Source organism: Camelus dromedarius, chromosome 6, assembly GCF_036321535.1.
Source record: "Camelus dromedarius isolate mCamDro1 chromosome 6, mCamDro1.pat, whole genome shotgun sequence".
In the NCBI taxonomy this organism is placed as follows: Eukaryota; Metazoa; Chordata; class Mammalia; order Artiodactyla; family Camelidae; genus Camelus; species Camelus dromedarius.
This window is the reverse complement of record NC_087441.1, coordinates 19,400,640-19,419,886: the sequence shown is the minus strand read 5'-3', so window position 1 is coordinate 19,419,886 and position 19,247 is coordinate 19,400,640. Positions and strand designations below refer to the sequence as shown.

The following is a 19,247-nucleotide window of genomic DNA, read 5'->3' as shown; positions in this document are numbered from 1 at the left end:
TAGGAAGAGTTGTCGACTACAGTACAGTTCTAAGAAACTTTTGGTAGACCAATAGGGAGTCCTGAAGCCTAAGTTCCCTGGTGGAGGAGTCCCACAGGAATGGGCCTGCTTTAGTATCCCCACCAAGCTAGAAGCAGTGCAGATTCAGAGGGGTGGCAGCTGGGCCTGTCAGTTAATTATGCTCCGCCCAGCAGAAGTTGTGGGTGGCACATTTCCATGACCATCACAACCCTCAAATGAATAAATAGATGATATAGGCAATAAAATTAAAATATAGTGCTCACTAAGAGCCCAAATATACGTTCACTGCAAAAATTTCTAAGTTAGCTTAGTGTATGTATTGATAATGGGGCTACAAATCATATGGTTAAATTTCTGTTCTTTTGAATAAGATGTAATAGATATACTAGAAAAATTTAGTACTTTTAGGTAAATATGATTAGTCTTTTCACCCAAGAAGTTGGTCCCAACTTGAAAAAGAGCATCTAATGTGATGTTTCTGTGCTGTACCCATTGGCTTTATTATCTTCATGATTTTATTAAAGATTTGGGAGGAGTGCTTATTAAATTTAGACATGACATAATGCTTGAAGGCATAAGTGACACCACAAATGAAGTTTCAGGATGCAAAACAGTCTTGTCCCATTTAACTGCTAGACTAGGATAAAAGAATTGTTCTGCATTAAAAGTCAGTTGTACTGATACAACTTGCTTATTAGAAACAGGATGTATGAGTAAGGATTGGGAATTCTAGTTCAGCCTAAAGTTGTTTTGAGCAAACAATATGATGTGACTTCTAGAAATGCTAATTTAATCTTAGACTGCAGTAATAGAGTCCTTAGTTCAGATCAGAGGCAGTTACAGTACCATCTGTCACCATCATATACAGCATTTGTGGTTACTATTTGCTTTATAGAATGAAGTAATTATTATTTCAAACATTAAAAATCATACTCCACTGTACATAGAGTACAGGTCCCGTTCTGCCTCTCACAGAAGATACACACTGGAATGTGTCAGAAGAAGCCAAATAAGGGTAATAATAAGAGCTGATACTGAGCATTTCCATGTATATGAAGCACTGTTCTAAATGCTTTTTATGTCTCAGTTGATCCTTCCAACAGTCCTATAAGTTAGATCCACTGTTATCCTTAGTTTACAGTTAAGGAAACTGAAGCACAGATAAGTTAAATAATCTGCTCAGAGTCACACAGATTCACGGCTGGTGAAGGGTTGTCCTATGATTTGTGGTTGGACTGGGGATGTTTATTGTGGAGACCAGATGGCTAAAGCAAGACATAAATGCTATATTCAGTTCCATACAGAAATATACTTGTTCAGTGTTAGTACAGATGGCTAGAAGAGAGAAAGCTTGCCTTTGGTTGAATATGCTGAAGTGGAAAGTAAGAAGCTCTTCTCTGTCAGGAGAATTATTGAAGAGACATCTCTTAAATCATTTTGTTATAGTACCTAATCTTCATAGTTCCCTAAATACTCCGTTTTCTGAATATAGGACTCTAGCTTTGCATTTTCTTAGTAAGGTAACATAACACGTTTGGGCTAGGCTGTATAGCATAGATACTAAGAGAGAAGCCACTTTTCATACTGACCAAGAGCTGCTACTTTAGTTAGTGGCCTAAATAAATTAGGTGATTTAATCCTACACTTTAAGGAAACAAGCTGAAGCTGCATAATACAGCATTGAAATAAATGTTTAAAGAAGGTTAAAACCTGAATTTTCCATAGGAAAAAATAGCATGGACTTTGTGATTAATGTCTTGCCTAGTCAAGAAGTAAAAATCATAACACTAAACTTTTCCCTTTTAGAATATAGCATTTGTAATCTCTTAATATTTTTTCATTTTGTTATCATTACTTACTTAGAAACTCATTTTAAATTTATATATGTACATTTCTCTATTTCTTATACCATACATGGAGCCATAAGTAAAGTAACTCCCACAAATCACATGCAATCTTTTTCCATAGAGTACTATATCTTATTTTATCTTCATGTTGTTATTGGGAGTTACAGGCAATAGCCATTGGCAAGACCAAATAGCTCTTAATTCCTAGTCTGGTACTCTTGTCTGGGTTATAATAAATGTTTATTGCTTTGTAGTATTTAATAAACAAACTTTATTCTAAAATAAAAAATCAATTATGAAGCAAAAAGTATAGCTAAAGATAAAAATGTTTTTGATCATTTTATTATGTCAGAAATAAAGATTTATTTTAAGAAAGATCTGGAGAGTACAGCAGGGAAAAAGAAAGAATTACCCATAATCCATAGCCCAAAGGCCACCACTGTTAACACCTGGGAATAATTCTTCGCATTGTTTCTTCTATGTGTACTTATTTGCATCACTGTGATCATAATATGTGCATGTATAATTTTGTTCACTTCACATAAGCAGATAAATGATTTATTAGTATATAATTAGTTTTTATTATTAGTGATAATTTGAAAATTCTAGCCCCGACCTTCCCTCCCAACCTTTGCTACTTGCCAGTCCTGTCATGTAGCCTAAAACAATGTGCATTTATCAAGGCAGTCATGTCACCTGTAACCTTTTTAATTTTCTGTATTACAGTGCTGTCCATGCTTCCCACACTGAGAGAGGCCTTAATGCAGCAACTCAATTCTGAGAGCCTTACAGCTCTGCTAAAAAGCAGGTAAGTGCAAGTTACAGCATTTCTCATTTATACACTACACTTGAAGTTTATAGAATGTAACTAAAATACTTTTCAAAAGTCTTTGTTTCTTTATTTTTCTTTCTAACTAAAGCTTATAATATATAGGCTCACTTAGAAAAAAATATTTGCAAACAATACCGTTGAATTCATATTTTGTACATTTGTTCATGCTCTGCCTTGATGCACAAAGTATTTAGGTCAACAATATTTGTATGTATTCTGGTTTGCATATAAATAGATCTTATGTCACTTTGACATTTTTCAGAAATTTAACTATTGAGTGTTTATGGAATGTGTTTCTGAACCAGTTGTTGTGAAACTAATAGTTACGTTAAATACCATGCTTCTTAAAGAGTTTGCAATATAATAGATAAAGCGTATGAACATACATTTTAAATAAATAAAGCATATGAACTTAGATTTTATATCATTAACATAATGAAGTACAGATACAATATGAACATACGATAATTGTAATTTATCTTACCACGATAGTGCACTGTGTATAAAGCACTTTCACAGGTACAATCTTGTATATGGACTGTAGTATGTGTTAGAGTATTGTGATTTAGTGCGATACTGTGTTGGTTTGAGAAGCCTTCCAGGAGGAAATAAATGGCTTCTTCTCATGAACAAGAATGATGGGGAAAGGGGATATCACTAAATAGAATTTAATCATTGTGGCCTTACTGAAAAATTTCCTTGCAACTATCCTCCAATAGCCAGGGGAAAGAAGGTGCTATTTCTGGAGTGTCTCTGTGCCAGGCCCAGTGCTCAGTACCTTACATGCTGCTCCTCTTTAACTTTCACAGTATCCTTGTGAGGCAGACACTGTCATCTCCTTTCTACAAATAGGAATTCAGTATTCAGGCAGGTTAAATAACAAGCTGGAAAATTTCTTTGAAAACATTTTCTGTGTTCGGATAATACCTACCAAAGTAACAATAGATTCACAAATGGATTCGGGGTGCAGTTGTAATTTTTTTCCTGGAAAACAAATACACAACTTGAAATGGATTTGAGGCAGATTGTGCCATAAGCAGATTTTCTGAAAATTTTCAATTTCTTTACCAGTGAGATTTTTCATTTTGTAATTTTCTTGTTTCTGGTTGTGGCCTCTAGTTTGTGGTTAAAGATGAGCAGTTTGAATATCAATAAGGGTAATAAACTGCAGTGGGTTGAAACACACTGAACATATATTTAAATGCATTTGTTTGTAATGATAGTTTTTAACAAAAAAATGCTTCATTTTTTACCTTTGAAGGATTATAGGACCTATTTCATTATTTGTAAAATTGTAAATAAGGGAAGGAAATACTTTCCCTGATTTTTCTGTATGATTTTATAATCCATATTTGCATGCTTAGAAGAAGGAGAAAGACTGGAAGGATATATACACCAATATACTGGTGGAAATGGTTGTTATCATCCATTACTGAAATTACAGTCTTTTTTTACTATATTTTATGGGCTTTGTTTTTTGCAGTTACTCTAAAATAAAACATAAGTAAGCATAGAGCTATAAAGTTTAGAGTTTTCTATTAGATTATCTAGATTATTATTTTCATATTCTCTGATATTTTTCTCTAGGCCTTCAAACAAGCTAGAAATATGGGAAGATCTGAAGATAATAAGTAAGCCTACATGTTCTGTGTGACAGCATAGCCTTAAAATATTGTTAAAGGGAAATTTTTGTACTCTATTATGTAGATGACTCTTCTTTACTGACCTCATAGAGTTGTTGTCAGGATTAAATAATTCTCATGAAGCAAGTAGACCATTGGTCACAGAAACTACTCAGTAAATGTCAGTGTGGTGGTAGTATTATTACTGTTAGGATCATATGTAAACCTATCCTAAGCTACATATGCATATCTTAGTTATTGATACCTACAATATTATACTTTAAAGGAAATTTTTACTCCACCCAGATAGTGGCTTGACTTGATATTGTATGCAAATATTGATTAGGGATAAAAATTTGATAAAAAGAACTACCTTGGGATAGATAGATGGATAGATAATCCCCATGTCTCAGAACTTCATATTCTGTCACTTACTCCTGTGTTTTCCTATCCATTCAGCTAGTCCTTATCAACTGGATCATGCTTTAGCTTTGCCTATTTGAAAATGAATTAATCCTTTGTAGTACCTTTATTTCCTTTCAGCTATTGTGCTTTCTCACATCCCTTGAAAAAGTACCAAAGATTTCTACAGTCCCTTTCTTCTCATCTTCACTCCCACTCACTCTTTGACAAATTAGAACCTGGTTTCTGGTCCTGTGTCTCCACCCAAGCGGATGTCACAAGCGTCAGTACTAATTTCTGTGTTGCTAAGTCCACTGAACATTTTCCTCCCACTAGACCTCTCAGCAAGAGTCAACATCTTTCTCTCACCTCTGTTTTAAACACTCTGAGTAAGATTGTTGTGAAGCCTAGTCTGGGTATTTCTCACACTTTCTATATATCCCTTCAGCCTTTCAGTGGGTTTATCTTCTTACCTGATGTTGACGGCTGGAGTTCTTCCATGCTCAGCTGTCTTCTCTTACCTGGAACTAGCTCCCTGGACAATGCGGAGTTGAGGCTGCAACTGTTAATGCTTCCCAGTTCTTTCTTTTTTCCTTTCTAAGCTAATACTGTATAACCCTTCACTGAATATATTGGTTATTGTTTTTACTGATTATTTTTTCAATAAAGAGATCATACCTAATTTACAATAAACAAATTTTAAGTAGATAAACTGAAATATTTTGAATTGATATATTTTTGTAGTTGAGACAGTTACAGATGTATTTTTAAAGTTATCTTATGAAAAAAATAACTATAGGGATGGTTTGTAATTTTACACATTCGTTTGTGTTTTAATAATACTAAATGGTTTTCTTTTCTTTCTGAAGGTTTCACAAGAAGTATCGTAGCTGTATATAGTACTTGTATGCTGGTGGTTCTTTTGCGAGTCCAGTTAAACATAATAGGAGGATATATTTACCTGGATAATGCAGCAGTTGGCAGAAATGGCACCGTAAGTTTAATAGACTTAAATAGATATCACCCTTTCTTTCCAGAGGTTGAAATTTTAATCAAATATTATTTATCATGATAATTTCTATAAAATAAATATCTTTATATTGCATGTGATTGTAGTTTTAGCATTACTATTTTTCATATTTTGAAACTACACTTTTTGTTATTGAAATAATAGTATTTTTCCTATTGTTCCAGATTCTGAAGAATCTTAGCTTACGTTATACTGAAAATGTTATTTATTTACTAATAATACTGGGTTTTTTAACCTTATTTCTATTTTATACAGACAGTTCTTGCTCCCCCAGATGTCCAGCAGCAGTATTTATCAAGTATTCAGCACCTCCTTGGAGATGGTAAGATTCTTGTTTGTGACCTGTAAACTAATTTTAATTCATTCATTTGTATTATTGAGGAATTGAAAAAGTGAACAAGGCTTTTATGTTTGTTTCTCCTTTAATAGGCCTGACAGAATTGATCACTGTCATTAAACAAGCTGTGCAGAAGATTTTAGGAAGGTAAAGCATTTTGCTTTGGCTTTTCTGGTTTCCTGATTCTGATGAATTAAAGAAAAATTATGATTTTTCTAGTGACACTGGTGACTTGACAAATGGTGATCTGTTAAATTATTTTAACCTAGTACAGACAGCCCTGGGGTTACATTGTGGAATTTATTTTCTTAATCAATATCAACCTTTTGATACTAAGGGTAAAGTTTTAATGTTTTATTGTTTATTGATTGATTTCCAAACAAACCAGAAATATTTCAGTCATGAGATAAAAGACTTGCCTTAAAATCTGCCTCTGAAGCATTTCTCTCCCGTTCATATTCATAATATCTTTAGTTGCAGTGGGAATTTTGTTGTGAAATCTGCAGCAGGATTTTGCCTGGCTCTGTGATTTTTCTTGGCTCTTAGCTGGTGGCTGATTTCTTAATCTACTTAATCTACTTGAGTGATTTCGTAGCCAGCAGTTTCAGGTTTGACTGGGTGAAGCAGGATCTCAGGTAGTAACCTGTTAGGCTAAGAGTGTGTATAGCATGTGTTAAATAGTTTCAATTCATCCCAATTCCTTTTTCTGTATTTCTAGTGTTTCTCTTAAACATTCTTTGTCCCTTTTGGACTTGGAGCAAAAATTAAAAGAAGTCAGAGATCTCGTTGAGCAGCATAAATCTTCTTCTTGGATTAATAATGATGGATCAAAGTCTTTGTTGTGCCATTATATGATGCCAGATGAAGAAACTCCATTAGCAGTTCAGGTGCCTAATTTATAACCATTTAACCAAACCAATTAGTCTTGTATTTTTGAAATATAAAAATTTTTTATTGTATCTTGAAATTTAGATTTCTGAATCTCCTGAGAGGTAAGTGATTAAAAGACATATATTTCAGTAATTCAAATAAAACCTCATTAATTTAGAAAACTGAAAACCTGACTGATTTCTAGTTAAGAGACAATTTTAGATATTCAGCAAAATTTTACTAGTTATGTGACAGACACTATGATACAAGATTGGGATATAAAATGAGTAAGACATGTTCAGTACACCTGAATAACTCAGAAGACAAATTCAGTTCATGTGGCCAGAGTGTATTTGTTTGAGATCAAGTAACAGAAGATAGAGCTGGTAGTTGGGGCAAGATTGTAAATCTCTTTGTATGCCAAGATAAAGACTCTGAACTTCAGTTCATAGGCAAAGTTACATGTTAATCAGGCTAGTACCACAGTTACGTTTGCTTTTTAAGATAAATCAATGATGGCAATATCAAAATGGACTGAAGGAGGTTGCAGTCATCCAGATGAGAAGCAAAGAGGCTTAATATAACAATTACCAACTGTGGTGTTGCTACACACTGGTGTGCCCCAGGCAGTTGTGATTTAAGTTATTCATTAATTAAGAGTAATAAAAGTCCAAAGATTGCAGTTTATAGACCTCATTTTAAAATACTTACTGTTTTTTTCATTTGTAAGTGGATTGTATCCATTCTTTGAAGTTGAGAGAAGACTGTATCGCACTTAGCTATTGGAAAAGCCTTAGACCAGAGAAGTCCCTGTGCCATGATTCATGTAGAAGCCCTGTTAGAACAAAGACTATCATATTTTTCACTGCCTGCAGGTTTCCTTCTCCCTTAGAGACCCCAAAGATAGAACTGTGTGGGTGCTGAGAGACCCTACCTTTATAAGTAGGCCAAAACCAGTTGCAATCCATTTAAGGGAAACTTGTGACCTCTAGGATGGAGTCTAAACTGAACAGGCAGAACAGACTGGACAGAATTAATGAAAGAAACAGAAGAAAACTTACTTACAAATTAAAATCTCAAGGAGATGCAATAATAGTATTAAAAAAGCTTTCTGGAATGATGATAAAGCAATTGCCAAATTTTAAAATTGAACCGTGGAATTAAGAAAGCAATTTAAAACAACAGGTCGGGGAGGAGGGTATAGCACAGTAATAGAGTGCATGCCCAGCATGCACGAGGTCCTGGGTTCAACCCCAGTACTTCCATTAATAAATAAACCTAATTACCTCCCCCTGCCAAATTTTTTTTAATTAAAAAAAATAAAATAAAATAATAGATGAAGAGAGGAATGATGGACCAAGTCTTAACCTGAATTGAATTAAAACCTGCAACTTAAGATTGAAAGGACACACAGAGCCTCAGACTAAACTAGGCTGATGAAAAAAGGTACATCCATATCCTGATAAACTGTCAACAATAAAGGGGAAAAAATCCCAGGGCTCTGTAACCTCAAAGACTATTTTTGTCCTTGTAAGGATATTCTAGAAATGTGTCCAAGAGGGGTCAGATAAACAAAAATCTTAGAAAGTATAATAATTTCACTGTGACTTGTGTTTTAAATGAACCTTTAGGGTTTTTTTAGTTTAACATTTTTTGATTGTTGATAGAACCATAGACTTCGATTTTCTGAACTCTTAAGTTTATTAATATGATTTGTTTCATTAAAACCCTGCTAATATTTGAAACTCTGAAGTATGGCATTTAAATTTTACAGGCCTGTGGGCTTTCTCCTAGAGATGTTACCACTATTAAACTACTCAATGAAACTAGGGACATGTTGGAAAGGTACGTATACTGCATGTAACAGAAAACATGTTTTTCTGTTTTGAATGTATTTATGACCATTTTTTTGTTTGTCTTGAATAACATATTCAACATGATATTTTATTAAAATTAAATTTTAAATCTATTCCCCTGACTTTAAGTAGTATTTCCTACCTAAACCTCTCTTATTAGGGTGGGAAGGTAAGCAGAGATTTTTTTTCAAGATACCCATGCCATGCCTACCTATTTTCCTAGCCTAGAGATTCTGATATACGAGTTAAGGGACTAGAAGATAGTTAGCATTTATATTTTGAGGAAAGCCTTTACGGGTAATTCTCATATGCCCAATGTATACTGGTCAATGGTTAACAACTTATAAAGAAAAAAACCCAGAAACTGAAATTGTAGCCACAACAGTGCTGATTACCAATCTGATGTCACTCAGTGCTGATTTAGGGAGTTAGGAAGAGGTGCTTTTGCCAGCCAGAGCTAACCAGCTCCAGGTAGTTGTCATGCATGCGTGCATGTACACACATGCTAATATACACGCATGCACACACACGCATACTCAATTTTGAGAACTCCTTCCCCTAACCCTTTCAGGATAGACTAAAATATTCCTAAATCTTTGAGTGATAAAAATTTCACATCCTCCCTAAAATTAGTATTACTATTTTGGATTATCCCGAAGAGAGCCAGAGTGTTAAAATGGAAAAAGCACCAGATTATGTATTAGACCAGAGGGTGCAGATTCAAGGTTGGCTCTCCTATCATTAGTTTTTTTTCTGAGCAAATTATATTCTCTGCTTATACTATTTTGTCATGATCTTGAAGAAAATTGGCAAATTTTTAACTTACCTACTGAATCCACCATCTAAATTCATCAAGTTCTAGTCCCTTAACTTTCTACAGTAGCAATCTCCACTTTTTTTTCTTACTCAGGTTTCCACCAAATCACTCCATGAAGCTCTAGAAAAGGTCATCCGTGATCTTTTGCCAAATCTGGTCAACCTGTAATGTTCATCTTACTTGACCGTTCTCTGATAATTGACACTGTTGATCAAGGCTTTCTTGAGATTCTTTTCTCATATGGCTTCTGTAATCTAATTTTTCTCCCAGATCTCAGATCATTTCTTCTTGAGTTCCTCTCTGTCTGTCTTTCCTTTAAACATTAGTGTTTCCCAGGTTATTTGTTTTTATTTCATCCTCAACTTCCCCAAGCAATTTTATATACTCCCATTACTTTACTGTCTGTATACTAATAATCCCCAAATTTATAGCCCTAGCCATCCACTCCTACGAGTTGAATTGAGATTTCTACATGTTGAAGATAAAACTAATCTGTTCCCCTAGGCATCTTCTAACTCTCTTAGCAGACGCGCACACACACACACACACACACACACACACACACACACACACACACACACATATTATGCTTTATTTCAAACAGTTTTAGTGAGGTACTAACATGGTATTCAAATTCCTTCATTTACTAATTACATACCTTTGGACAAATTTATTTATCCCTCAAGTATCCTTAAGTACATTTCCTCATCTGTACATGTTAATAACGTATTCTGTCTCACTGGGATGTCATGATAGAGTATGTAATGCAAACCAGTAATCTAGAAGAGGATATAAGAGAAAGGAATACAAGAGGATTCCTCTTCAAGAGTTTCCTCAAGAGAAGTAATACTATTACTGATACTTATTAAAATACACTTATAAAGTGCTGCCTAATGTAAGAAAATCTATCAAAATGGATGAATATTCTTGTATTTTACTAAATACTAAGCTCACTTACACTTAATATTTGATTGACTGCTTGATATACTTTTATAGTGTTTTAGTCTATAAAAACTAAATTATAACTAGAAATGTTCGTTGGCTGTCAAAGGTAACCACGTAGTTATTGAATTTATGTCTTTTTCCACTTAAAATCTAAAAAGTGATTCATCTCATTTTGTGTAGTCCAGATTTTAGTACAGTTTTGAGTACCTGTTTAAACCGAGGATTTAGTAGATTGCTGGACAATATGGCGGAATTCTTTCGACCTACTGAACAGGACTTGCAACATGGTAACTCCATGAATAGGTAAGATGACATATAAAAGTGTTACCAGTTTAATGAATGTTCTAATAAAATAGTGCTTTGGATGTGTTTATTTTTTGTTTCAGGTAACAAAAAAATCTTAGTGGATAAATTTGAATGCTTGTTTTCAACAAATCAAACTCTTTAAACCAATGACTCCTTCATTAAAAGTAGCTCTTTCAGTATTCAGTATTAAAACTTCCTTTTCTAACAAAAATTTTACCACTATGTTGAAGTGCTTAAGTTTTGTAACTACTTTTCTATAGGACAAATTTTAATTATTGGGCTTTTTTTTTACCTCTTTAGAATACAAAACTGAAAACATATTTGAGTTTTGATGTTTTCTCTTATATTATTCCAGGGGTATATAAGCCGTAATTGGCCTACATAATTCAATACTTTGATCATTATAATAACCAGGCATTCTTGTTCTAGCACCTAGCCCTTTACTAAGTGCCAGCGATAATACAGTGGTAAGGTAGACATGGTGCCTAACCTCATGGACCTTGTGTGATCGTGATGTCCTCTAGTTTCTAGTGAAGGCACATTCACTGATATATAAAGAGAAATAGCAAACAAAATCATGACAGTTTTTGAAAAATCCTACAGAGGTACTATGAAGGAGAATAATGCCTGATTTCTTCAGGAATACATAAATCTCCCCACTTTCTTTTTTCATCTTAAGCATTGCCTCAAATCTCAGCTTAGCATACTGGTTAGATAGCATAGCTTCAGCATTTTCATAATATTTGAAAGAAAATGTCAAGTGTAGCCCCAGGTTTAAATGTATGAAGTATGAAATTTATGAACTAAACCTGAGTCTTTAACCCATACATAAAAATTAGTTTCATTATTTAACAGTCATTATATAATCACATGTAACATTTATTATTTATGAATAGAAGTGTTTATAGAGTACTTAGAAGTTAGAAGTTCTTTGCTGTAGTCCAGAGAAGAGATAATGCATAGCTTGGATGAGGTTTGGCAATGGGGAGATGTAAACACATTTAAGAAATACTTAGGATTGTGGTGAGGTTAGATATAGGCAGGAGAAGGAAGTGCCAAGGATAAAGCCCAGGTTTCCTACTTACAGAACTGGATAGACGCCAGTTACAGTTTACTGAAGTAGAGGGAAAAAACATTCGGCATTGCTAGTAATTAATAAGAGAAATATAGACCAAAACTGTGAGATACCATTTTCAGCTATCAGACAAACACAGATTAAAGAAAAAAGATTTTGCTTGATGTAAAAAGAAGGCATGATTGAGCAGACATTCTCACACTGTTGGAGAAGCAGGGGGCATTTGGCAATATACATTTTAAAGCTTAAAAACATTCATACCCTTCAGCCCAATAATTTACCATGTAAACAGAAAGAGTCATTTATATTAAGGAAAATTAGGCAAAAACTTAAATGCTTAACTCTAGGGAGCTGATGATATAAATTGTCACAACTAGAGGATGGATTACTATATTGTTACTAAAAAACAGACAAAACTGAAGAAGAACTTTTAATAAGACTGAAAAATGCTTATATGGATAAAACTGCAAAACAGTATTGCTTGGGATGTTGTAGTTGTGTGTTAAAAGACACACACAGAAAGCATAGATAATGTATAAAAATTACTGGAAGAAATTAACCATAATGTCAATTATAATTGTTATTTGTAGATAGTAGAATTATGTGTGATTTTTATTTTCTCATTAATACATTTCCATAAGTACTTTTCAATGACTATTACTTTTATAATTTAAATGTTAAATTCCTGTAAGATAATTTCAGAAAATTATTATTATTGTGATGATTTTTCAGTCTTTCCAGTGTCAGCCTGCCTTTAGCTAAAATAATCCCAATAATAAATGGACAGATCCATTCAGTTTGCAGTGAAACACCTAGTCATTTTGTTCAGGTAAGAGGAAAGCTTGGGGGTATTATTAAAAACAGATTGTATTTTAAAAAAAAAACAAAACAGATTGTATTTTTGGTGTGGTCCTGTTTGTCTAACCTAAAATTACATTTTTCTCCTGTGATATTGGTTCAAAGAAACCAGAAACTTGAAACCACCTGTAGAGTGTTCTAGAATGTACCATGAGAGTAATAACATATCATGGCAAATTTATGAGGTTGGGAATATCTTTCTCCATGTTCTAGTTCAACATCTGTTACACATTGTATTTTCATTCAGATGCATTCTAGTGGTCAGTTAAGTTTACAGTGTTTATGTTTTACATTAAGTTGTGCTAGTAAGAAGATTGAGCCTTGTGGCAAATCAGTGAACCAGTTCCTCAGATTTTGAGGAAAACTGAACATTTTTGTGAGTGGGGAAGTAAAATATTTTAATAGTTAATATAACTGTTAACAGTGCACCAATAATCTACTCATTGAAATTTTTCACTACACTACCTATAACTCTTAGCCCCTTCCTCAAGAAAGCCCTCTAGAATACATTGACTGATTTTATTAAAAGGACAACTTTGAATCCGTAGTTTTTTCCCTCAAGTCATTTACAAACTTGGAAACTGTATTGTAAGTAATAAATTACTTGAAATACATCTCAGTTCCAAACTGTTGCCCAGTACGCAATGGGAAGAGACCCTCAGGCCCAGGTGTAAAGATGACATCTTCTCAGCACCATTTGTCCCAAATTAGAGTATCCCTGTGGCTTTCTGCTCAGGGACATGAAGAACCTGAGACTCTGGGTTGTAGTTCTTTTCTCTGTATGGTGTCATTAGCTTCCTGTGCTGTTCTCTTCAGTCTTCTGTGTCATCCTTCTCACCCCTGAGAGTCAGCCATTTATATTGCAGAAGAGTGAATAAGGCTGATCTCATTTCACTTACTTTTAAACTTAATTTGAGCTCAAAATTTTTAATTAAAAACTTAGTTTTAAATTTTCTGTTCAATTTTAATCTAATTTTTACTTGTAGATTAGTGTGAGAAAAAAAGGTGGTAACTTCTGACATTTAAACTTGAACTACCTTTCTCCATTTTCATGAAAGTCTGTGGCTTCAGTTAAAGTCTGTATAATTGAGAATGAAAATGAAAGGTTTCAACCTAGTAAAAACATCATTGATACTAATGCTTAGTAAATTTTTTTAATGTTACTGGATGTAGATGAGGTTTATATACTAGACCATTAATTGACAAGACTTTCACCAAATTTTTTGAGTGTGATTTCTATGAGTTAAAATACCATGTGGTCTTCACAACTTAACTATGAGTTTGTGAGATCAAACTAAAGCTCAGTTGAGTTTTAAGGATGGATTGACTTCCTGTTTCTCCGATGCTCGCAGGGGCACAGGACGACTTCTGCTGTTACGGGTTCTTTCACAATCTGGGGAAGTCTGTGGGTGCCTTCTCATACAGTTTCAAAATACTTTTTAAAATCAGGTTTACTATGTAGCAGCATTGCTGCTTTGTTCATGCATTCCACAACACAATGTGACTGTGGTTCACATAACTTCTACAACCATCAAATGTTATAAAGATGTCTGATTTCTATCTAAACTCAACAGGTTCTGTTAATAATATCATGATTTGTTGCCTACATTCATAATTAAAATGCTAGATTTTAGTTAAACGTTAATGAAAATAAAGATGTAATTTTTCCTCATCTGCATTCACAAATCCCTTAAGAACTCCTGTTCTCAGATGCATATGTGTGGCTTATGTATGTTTGTATATGTAATACATGACATCCTACATATGTGCTATAAATATGCTATATTATGGAAAGTAATATACTTCAACCACATTATGTCAGCTTCCAACAAAAATACCTTTAGACTTGTATCTTTAGTATTATATTCATTTATTCAACAGATAATTTATCTATCACTTGATATACACACAAATCCATTTGAAGACTATTTTGGGTCTTCTCCTCAAAGCCCCTCTTGAATATTTATCATACCCACCACCCCTCATATAAGAACCTAAACAATAACTATCTCCGGGAATTTATTATAAGAAAAACTACTTATTTCATTAAATGGTTTTCTTTTTGGTCTTAACGCCGCAAAACTTAGAGCTTAATTTGTTGCTAGATTGCAGAAAGCAATTTAAATTACCTATACTTTTACAAACCGTAGCGTTTTCTTGTCATCTTTGCTAGGATCTGTTGATGATGGAGCAAGTGAAAGACTTTGCTGCTAATGTGTACGAAGCGTTTAGTACTCCTCAACAACTGGAGAAGTGATTCTTTTTTCCTTCAAGAAAAACTACAGTGGAATCCATTTACTTAAAAAAAAATTGAATAAATCAGCTATATATGGGGTAATGATTTGTTACCGAAATGCCTAATAAAATATATTCTTAATCAAAGTCTTCATTTCATAATAGAATAGATTTATTTGGCATCTTAATATATTTTTTTAAGTCAGCAACAGACTGGTTTTCAGGGGCCATATCTGAGTGTACACAGTGCAAATGTCAGAATTGTTAATAATTTGTTACACTATGGATATTAGTTCCAAATGGACTAAAAACTAATGTAGATACTTTTTTACATTATATGAAACTCAGTATACTTTGACATTAATACTGAGGTAAAATCTTTTGGGAGGTAGGAGTGAAGTTTGGAAAATATGCTATTTGATTAATCCTAAAGTTCACTAGAGTGCAGTATACAGGAGTGAATTACAGTTTCCTCCAGTCTTCAAAGGGATAAGTTATTTGTCTTAAATATCAGGTGATTGAGGACCTTTTTTAAAATTGAATCAGTGAATTTAACAACCATGATCAGCAATTTTTTTCTTCACTGTTAACAGTCCTTAGGAAACTACATATTGATTTAGAGGCTAAAATTGTGTTGATGCTGTCTATTCGCAGCTATTATTAACTACTGTACATAGTTTCAAGTTCATTTATATGTAAATTTAATACCTTTGTATTGATTTTTAGCACAGTGAATCTTATTGCAATAAAATATTTTAGTAAAAAATGCTTTTATTGAGTTAATACTTTACAGCTATTAATTTATTTGCCCCATAGATATTTTGCTGTTATTTTTGGAGGTTATGCAAGTTTTCAAGTTTAATTTTATCTGGCAATTGAAGCTTTAACTTACTTGTTTAGAAAAAATAAATAGCATTTCCTTCTGAAAAGAAATAATTGCTGGAGGGAGATAAATTAGGAGCTTGGGATTAACATATACACATTACTATATATAAAATAGATAAACAACAAGGACCTACCATATAGAACAAGGAACTGTATTTAATATCTTGTTATAACCTATAATGGAAAAGAATCTGAAAAAGAATATATATGTATGTATAACTGAATCATTTTGCTATATATCTGAAATACAACATTGTAAATTAACTATACTTCAATAAAAAATAGTTAACAAAAAGTGTTTTAAAAAATAATTCATTGTAAATCTATAGTTCTTTTTTATAAGAGTAATTAGGGCAGAAATAAATCAATCATGTATCATCATTATATTAGATATATTTTCAATAGTATATTTTCAGTATCAGTGTTTTATATTCTTCCAACATATAACATACAGCTAAATAATAGAAGGTAGGAAACAAATTGCGAAGTCTCTTCTAAGGGCAGGTTATGCCTGAAGCAAACTGCTAGGGAATCTATGTCTAGAATGTTTAAAAAAAAAAAAAACAGCAACAGATGTAAAGGTAGAGAGGAGGGCAAATTATTCTTTTCAAAATTTGACAGAATATAATGATGTTATTTCTAAAAGGGTGACAGAAAAACTGCGTTTTGGAAATTAGCGAATGTGTAAGTAATAGGGCATGCATCTCTTCCAGCAATATTAACCCAGGATTTCATCCAAGGAGATTTTGAGACGGAACAGGTGTGACCTTGGAAGGATAGAAAGCTGATCAGCCGAAAATTATTACCTGGAATCATCTGCATCTGTAGGGTTGTGACAGTTGAAGAGATGACAAGGTAAAAATCACATGTATCTGAAGCTAATTGGCCTTGGATGTTACAAGTTTGTCTTCTAGGAGTACAGTTGAAGCCCTCTTGTCTGGGACCCTTAGTTATTTGGTTAATCCAAAGTGTCATTTAAAATAGGTTATCAACAAAAAAGTGTATTCTTAGATATTTTAACTTAAAATATAAGTAGCCTTTATTTGCTAATTATTAATGTAGGACCCAGGTCTTTTCTACCTTTTAGATACAGGTCTGCTTACAGAGGTTCTCTAATTATCTTTCTTACACAAATCATATGCATTACATCACAACTAGAGATACAGAATTTTTGTAAATTTTTACTATATTCCCCCCCAGTCTTTTAGAACTGTTTTGCCCATAATTAGTTAACCAATACCTTTAAATTAAAAAAAAAAAAAAAGCAACACCCTTTTATCTAGTCTTTCCAAAGTATTCAACCAATTTCACAGAAACTGCAACCCATCACACTCACGTCATCTGATTATGTACTCATGATAAAAAGTTCAACTGGCATAATCACTTTGGTTATTGTATTAGAGTTACTAGAGCTGCCATAACAAATTACCACTAACTGTGGCTTAACAACAAAAGTTTATTCCCGTCATTCTGGCATTTAGAAGTCCAAAATTAAGATATCAGCAGGGCCGTGCTCCCTCTGAAGGCTCTAAGGAAGAATCCTTCCAGTCCTCCCTTGACCCTTCCAAGCCAAGGTGTTCCTTGGCTTAAAGCAGCATAACTCCAATCTCTGCTTCTCTCTTCATACGGCCATCTTTTCTGTGTGTCCCCCACGTCCAGTATCTTATCTCTACTTAATTACATTTGCAAAGACGGTTTCCAAGTCAGATCACATTCTGTGCTTTTGGGTAGACATGAATGTTGGGGAACAGCATTCAACCCACTATAGTAACAGACTCAGCTAATCGTTGGTAAACATATGCTGCAGCAAGTGGAAATCGAAGGGAAGCACGTACCAGACAGAAGCCTACTAACTGAAAGCCTGCAGCTTGCCTAGGCGTCAGTCAGTATGCCGTTTTTCCAAGGAAATGCAGAGCATCCGTTAACCTAGTGAGTTGATTAAATGGGTATTACTTAAAATAGCTTCTCCTTCAAACTTGTATAAATGTGTTTGTTACTGTGTACATACAAAAATTTTATATGAACAGTTATTTTCTTTGTTTGGAAGTTAGACAGGAAGGTTTTTATCTAACCACATCTTTACAAAATTGAAATGAACAGAAAGTAAAACATCTGTTTTGTTTTCTGTTGTCCTAATTCATATTTATTTGAATAACCTGACCTTTTAAAGTAATTGTGTTGCTTCAAAATGGCACTCATAAGAAAATGAGATGTGGAATCTTATTAAAGCAATATCCATATTTGTAGTATCAATGTCTAAATCATTCAGTCTAATAATCTAGCTTTGCTTGCCTTCAGTATTTCTCTAGTCATTAAAGAAAAATCCAAAGTTACTGAAATTCAAAACAAGTCAATTTTGTACTTATAAGTAACTCCGGGAAAAGGATTAGTTGGTTGGCAGGGTAAAGAACTATTGGCTTAAAGTGGGTAATAAGAGATCCGATTGTTAATTATCCTTACTATAATTCTTGTCTTCCGTACCCGTGATAATTCTAAGAATTTGATGGACTATTTTAAGATCCTTATTATGAGTCCCACGTGTAGATTTCACATATAAGCAAGATATACCTTAAATAAAATTTGGTATTCATACTTTTTTCAATATATAGTGTCTGTAGCAAAGCATTTTACTCAGTACTTCTGAATGTTCAGCTATATTTTGTCATTTCACTCCCTCAGCTTCCTATTAACTAAACCCTATATTTAACTATAATTTGCTTAAATAGTTCCATTTTTCCTCTATATTCTCTATTTGTAAAGGTCAAGGTGGACAAGGTAGGAATTTAAGTGGTTGACAGGTTTTGGCCTCAAAAATACTTCTTTCAAACAGACAGATGGACCCTACTTTTATGTTCATATCCTATAAGCCTGTTTATTTGGGTTTGTCTGAAGTATTTTTTCCTTTTTTCTTTTTCGTCTTTTCTTAGTCTAATGTTTGGGATCATGTAAATCTGTCTGTGTTGGATCTCTAATAAAATGTTAGTTGAGATTTAGAATTATTAAAGTATTTACTCATGTAAATACTTTGGTGTGGTTTCAAATTTTTGATAGTTGTAGGAACTTCAGCAATGAATAATTTTAAGCATGATTTTAGAAAATAAATATGAATAGTGTTTCATTTCCCTCTCTACTTGAAGCATTTGTAGGGAACAATGAGATGTCTGCATTTGACTAATGTGACAAAATGGAACCCACAGCACTTCAAAGATCTGGCCACATGGGACATCTTTGTTGAGGGAAATGAGTTCTTTAATCAGTATTTCTTTGAATTTACATCAGTATCTGAATTATTTTTGTTTCATTATTTTG

The 19,247-nt window shown here is 33.4% G+C and overlaps 1 protein-coding gene across 4 annotated transcripts in view; it reads left to right on the top strand.

Annotated features, from left to right (window-relative positions):
• Positions 1-19,247, top strand: part of PEX3 (peroxisomal biogenesis factor 3) — a 43,071-nt gene that overhangs the window by 9,909 nt on the left and 13,915 nt on the right. Inside the window, exons 3-13 of one of the 4 annotated variants that reach the window (XR_010381226.1) lie at positions 2,595-2,676; positions 4,288-4,331; positions 5,594-5,718; positions 6,010-6,076; positions 6,184-6,238; positions 6,810-6,978; positions 8,736-8,806; positions 10,760-10,882; positions 12,693-12,789; positions 14,992-15,152; positions 16,652-16,793. Coding sequence is in view for 2 of the 4 variants with exons in the window: in XM_010983708.3 (XP_010982010.1) it covers positions 2,595-2,676; positions 4,288-4,331; positions 5,594-5,718; positions 6,010-6,076; positions 6,184-6,238; positions 6,810-6,978; positions 8,736-8,806; positions 10,760-10,882; positions 12,693-12,789; positions 14,992-15,075 (917 nt within the window). In the remaining 2 variants the exon portion in view is untranslated. Of the gene's footprint in view, positions 1-2,594; positions 2,677-4,287; positions 4,332-5,593; positions 5,719-6,009; positions 6,077-6,183; positions 6,239-6,809; positions 6,979-8,735; positions 8,807-10,759; positions 10,883-12,692; positions 12,790-14,991; positions 15,209-16,651; positions 17,226-19,247 lie in introns of those variants that run through there. The other 3 variants (XR_010381225.1, XM_010983708.3, XM_031456463.2) reach the window with 3 other exon arrangements.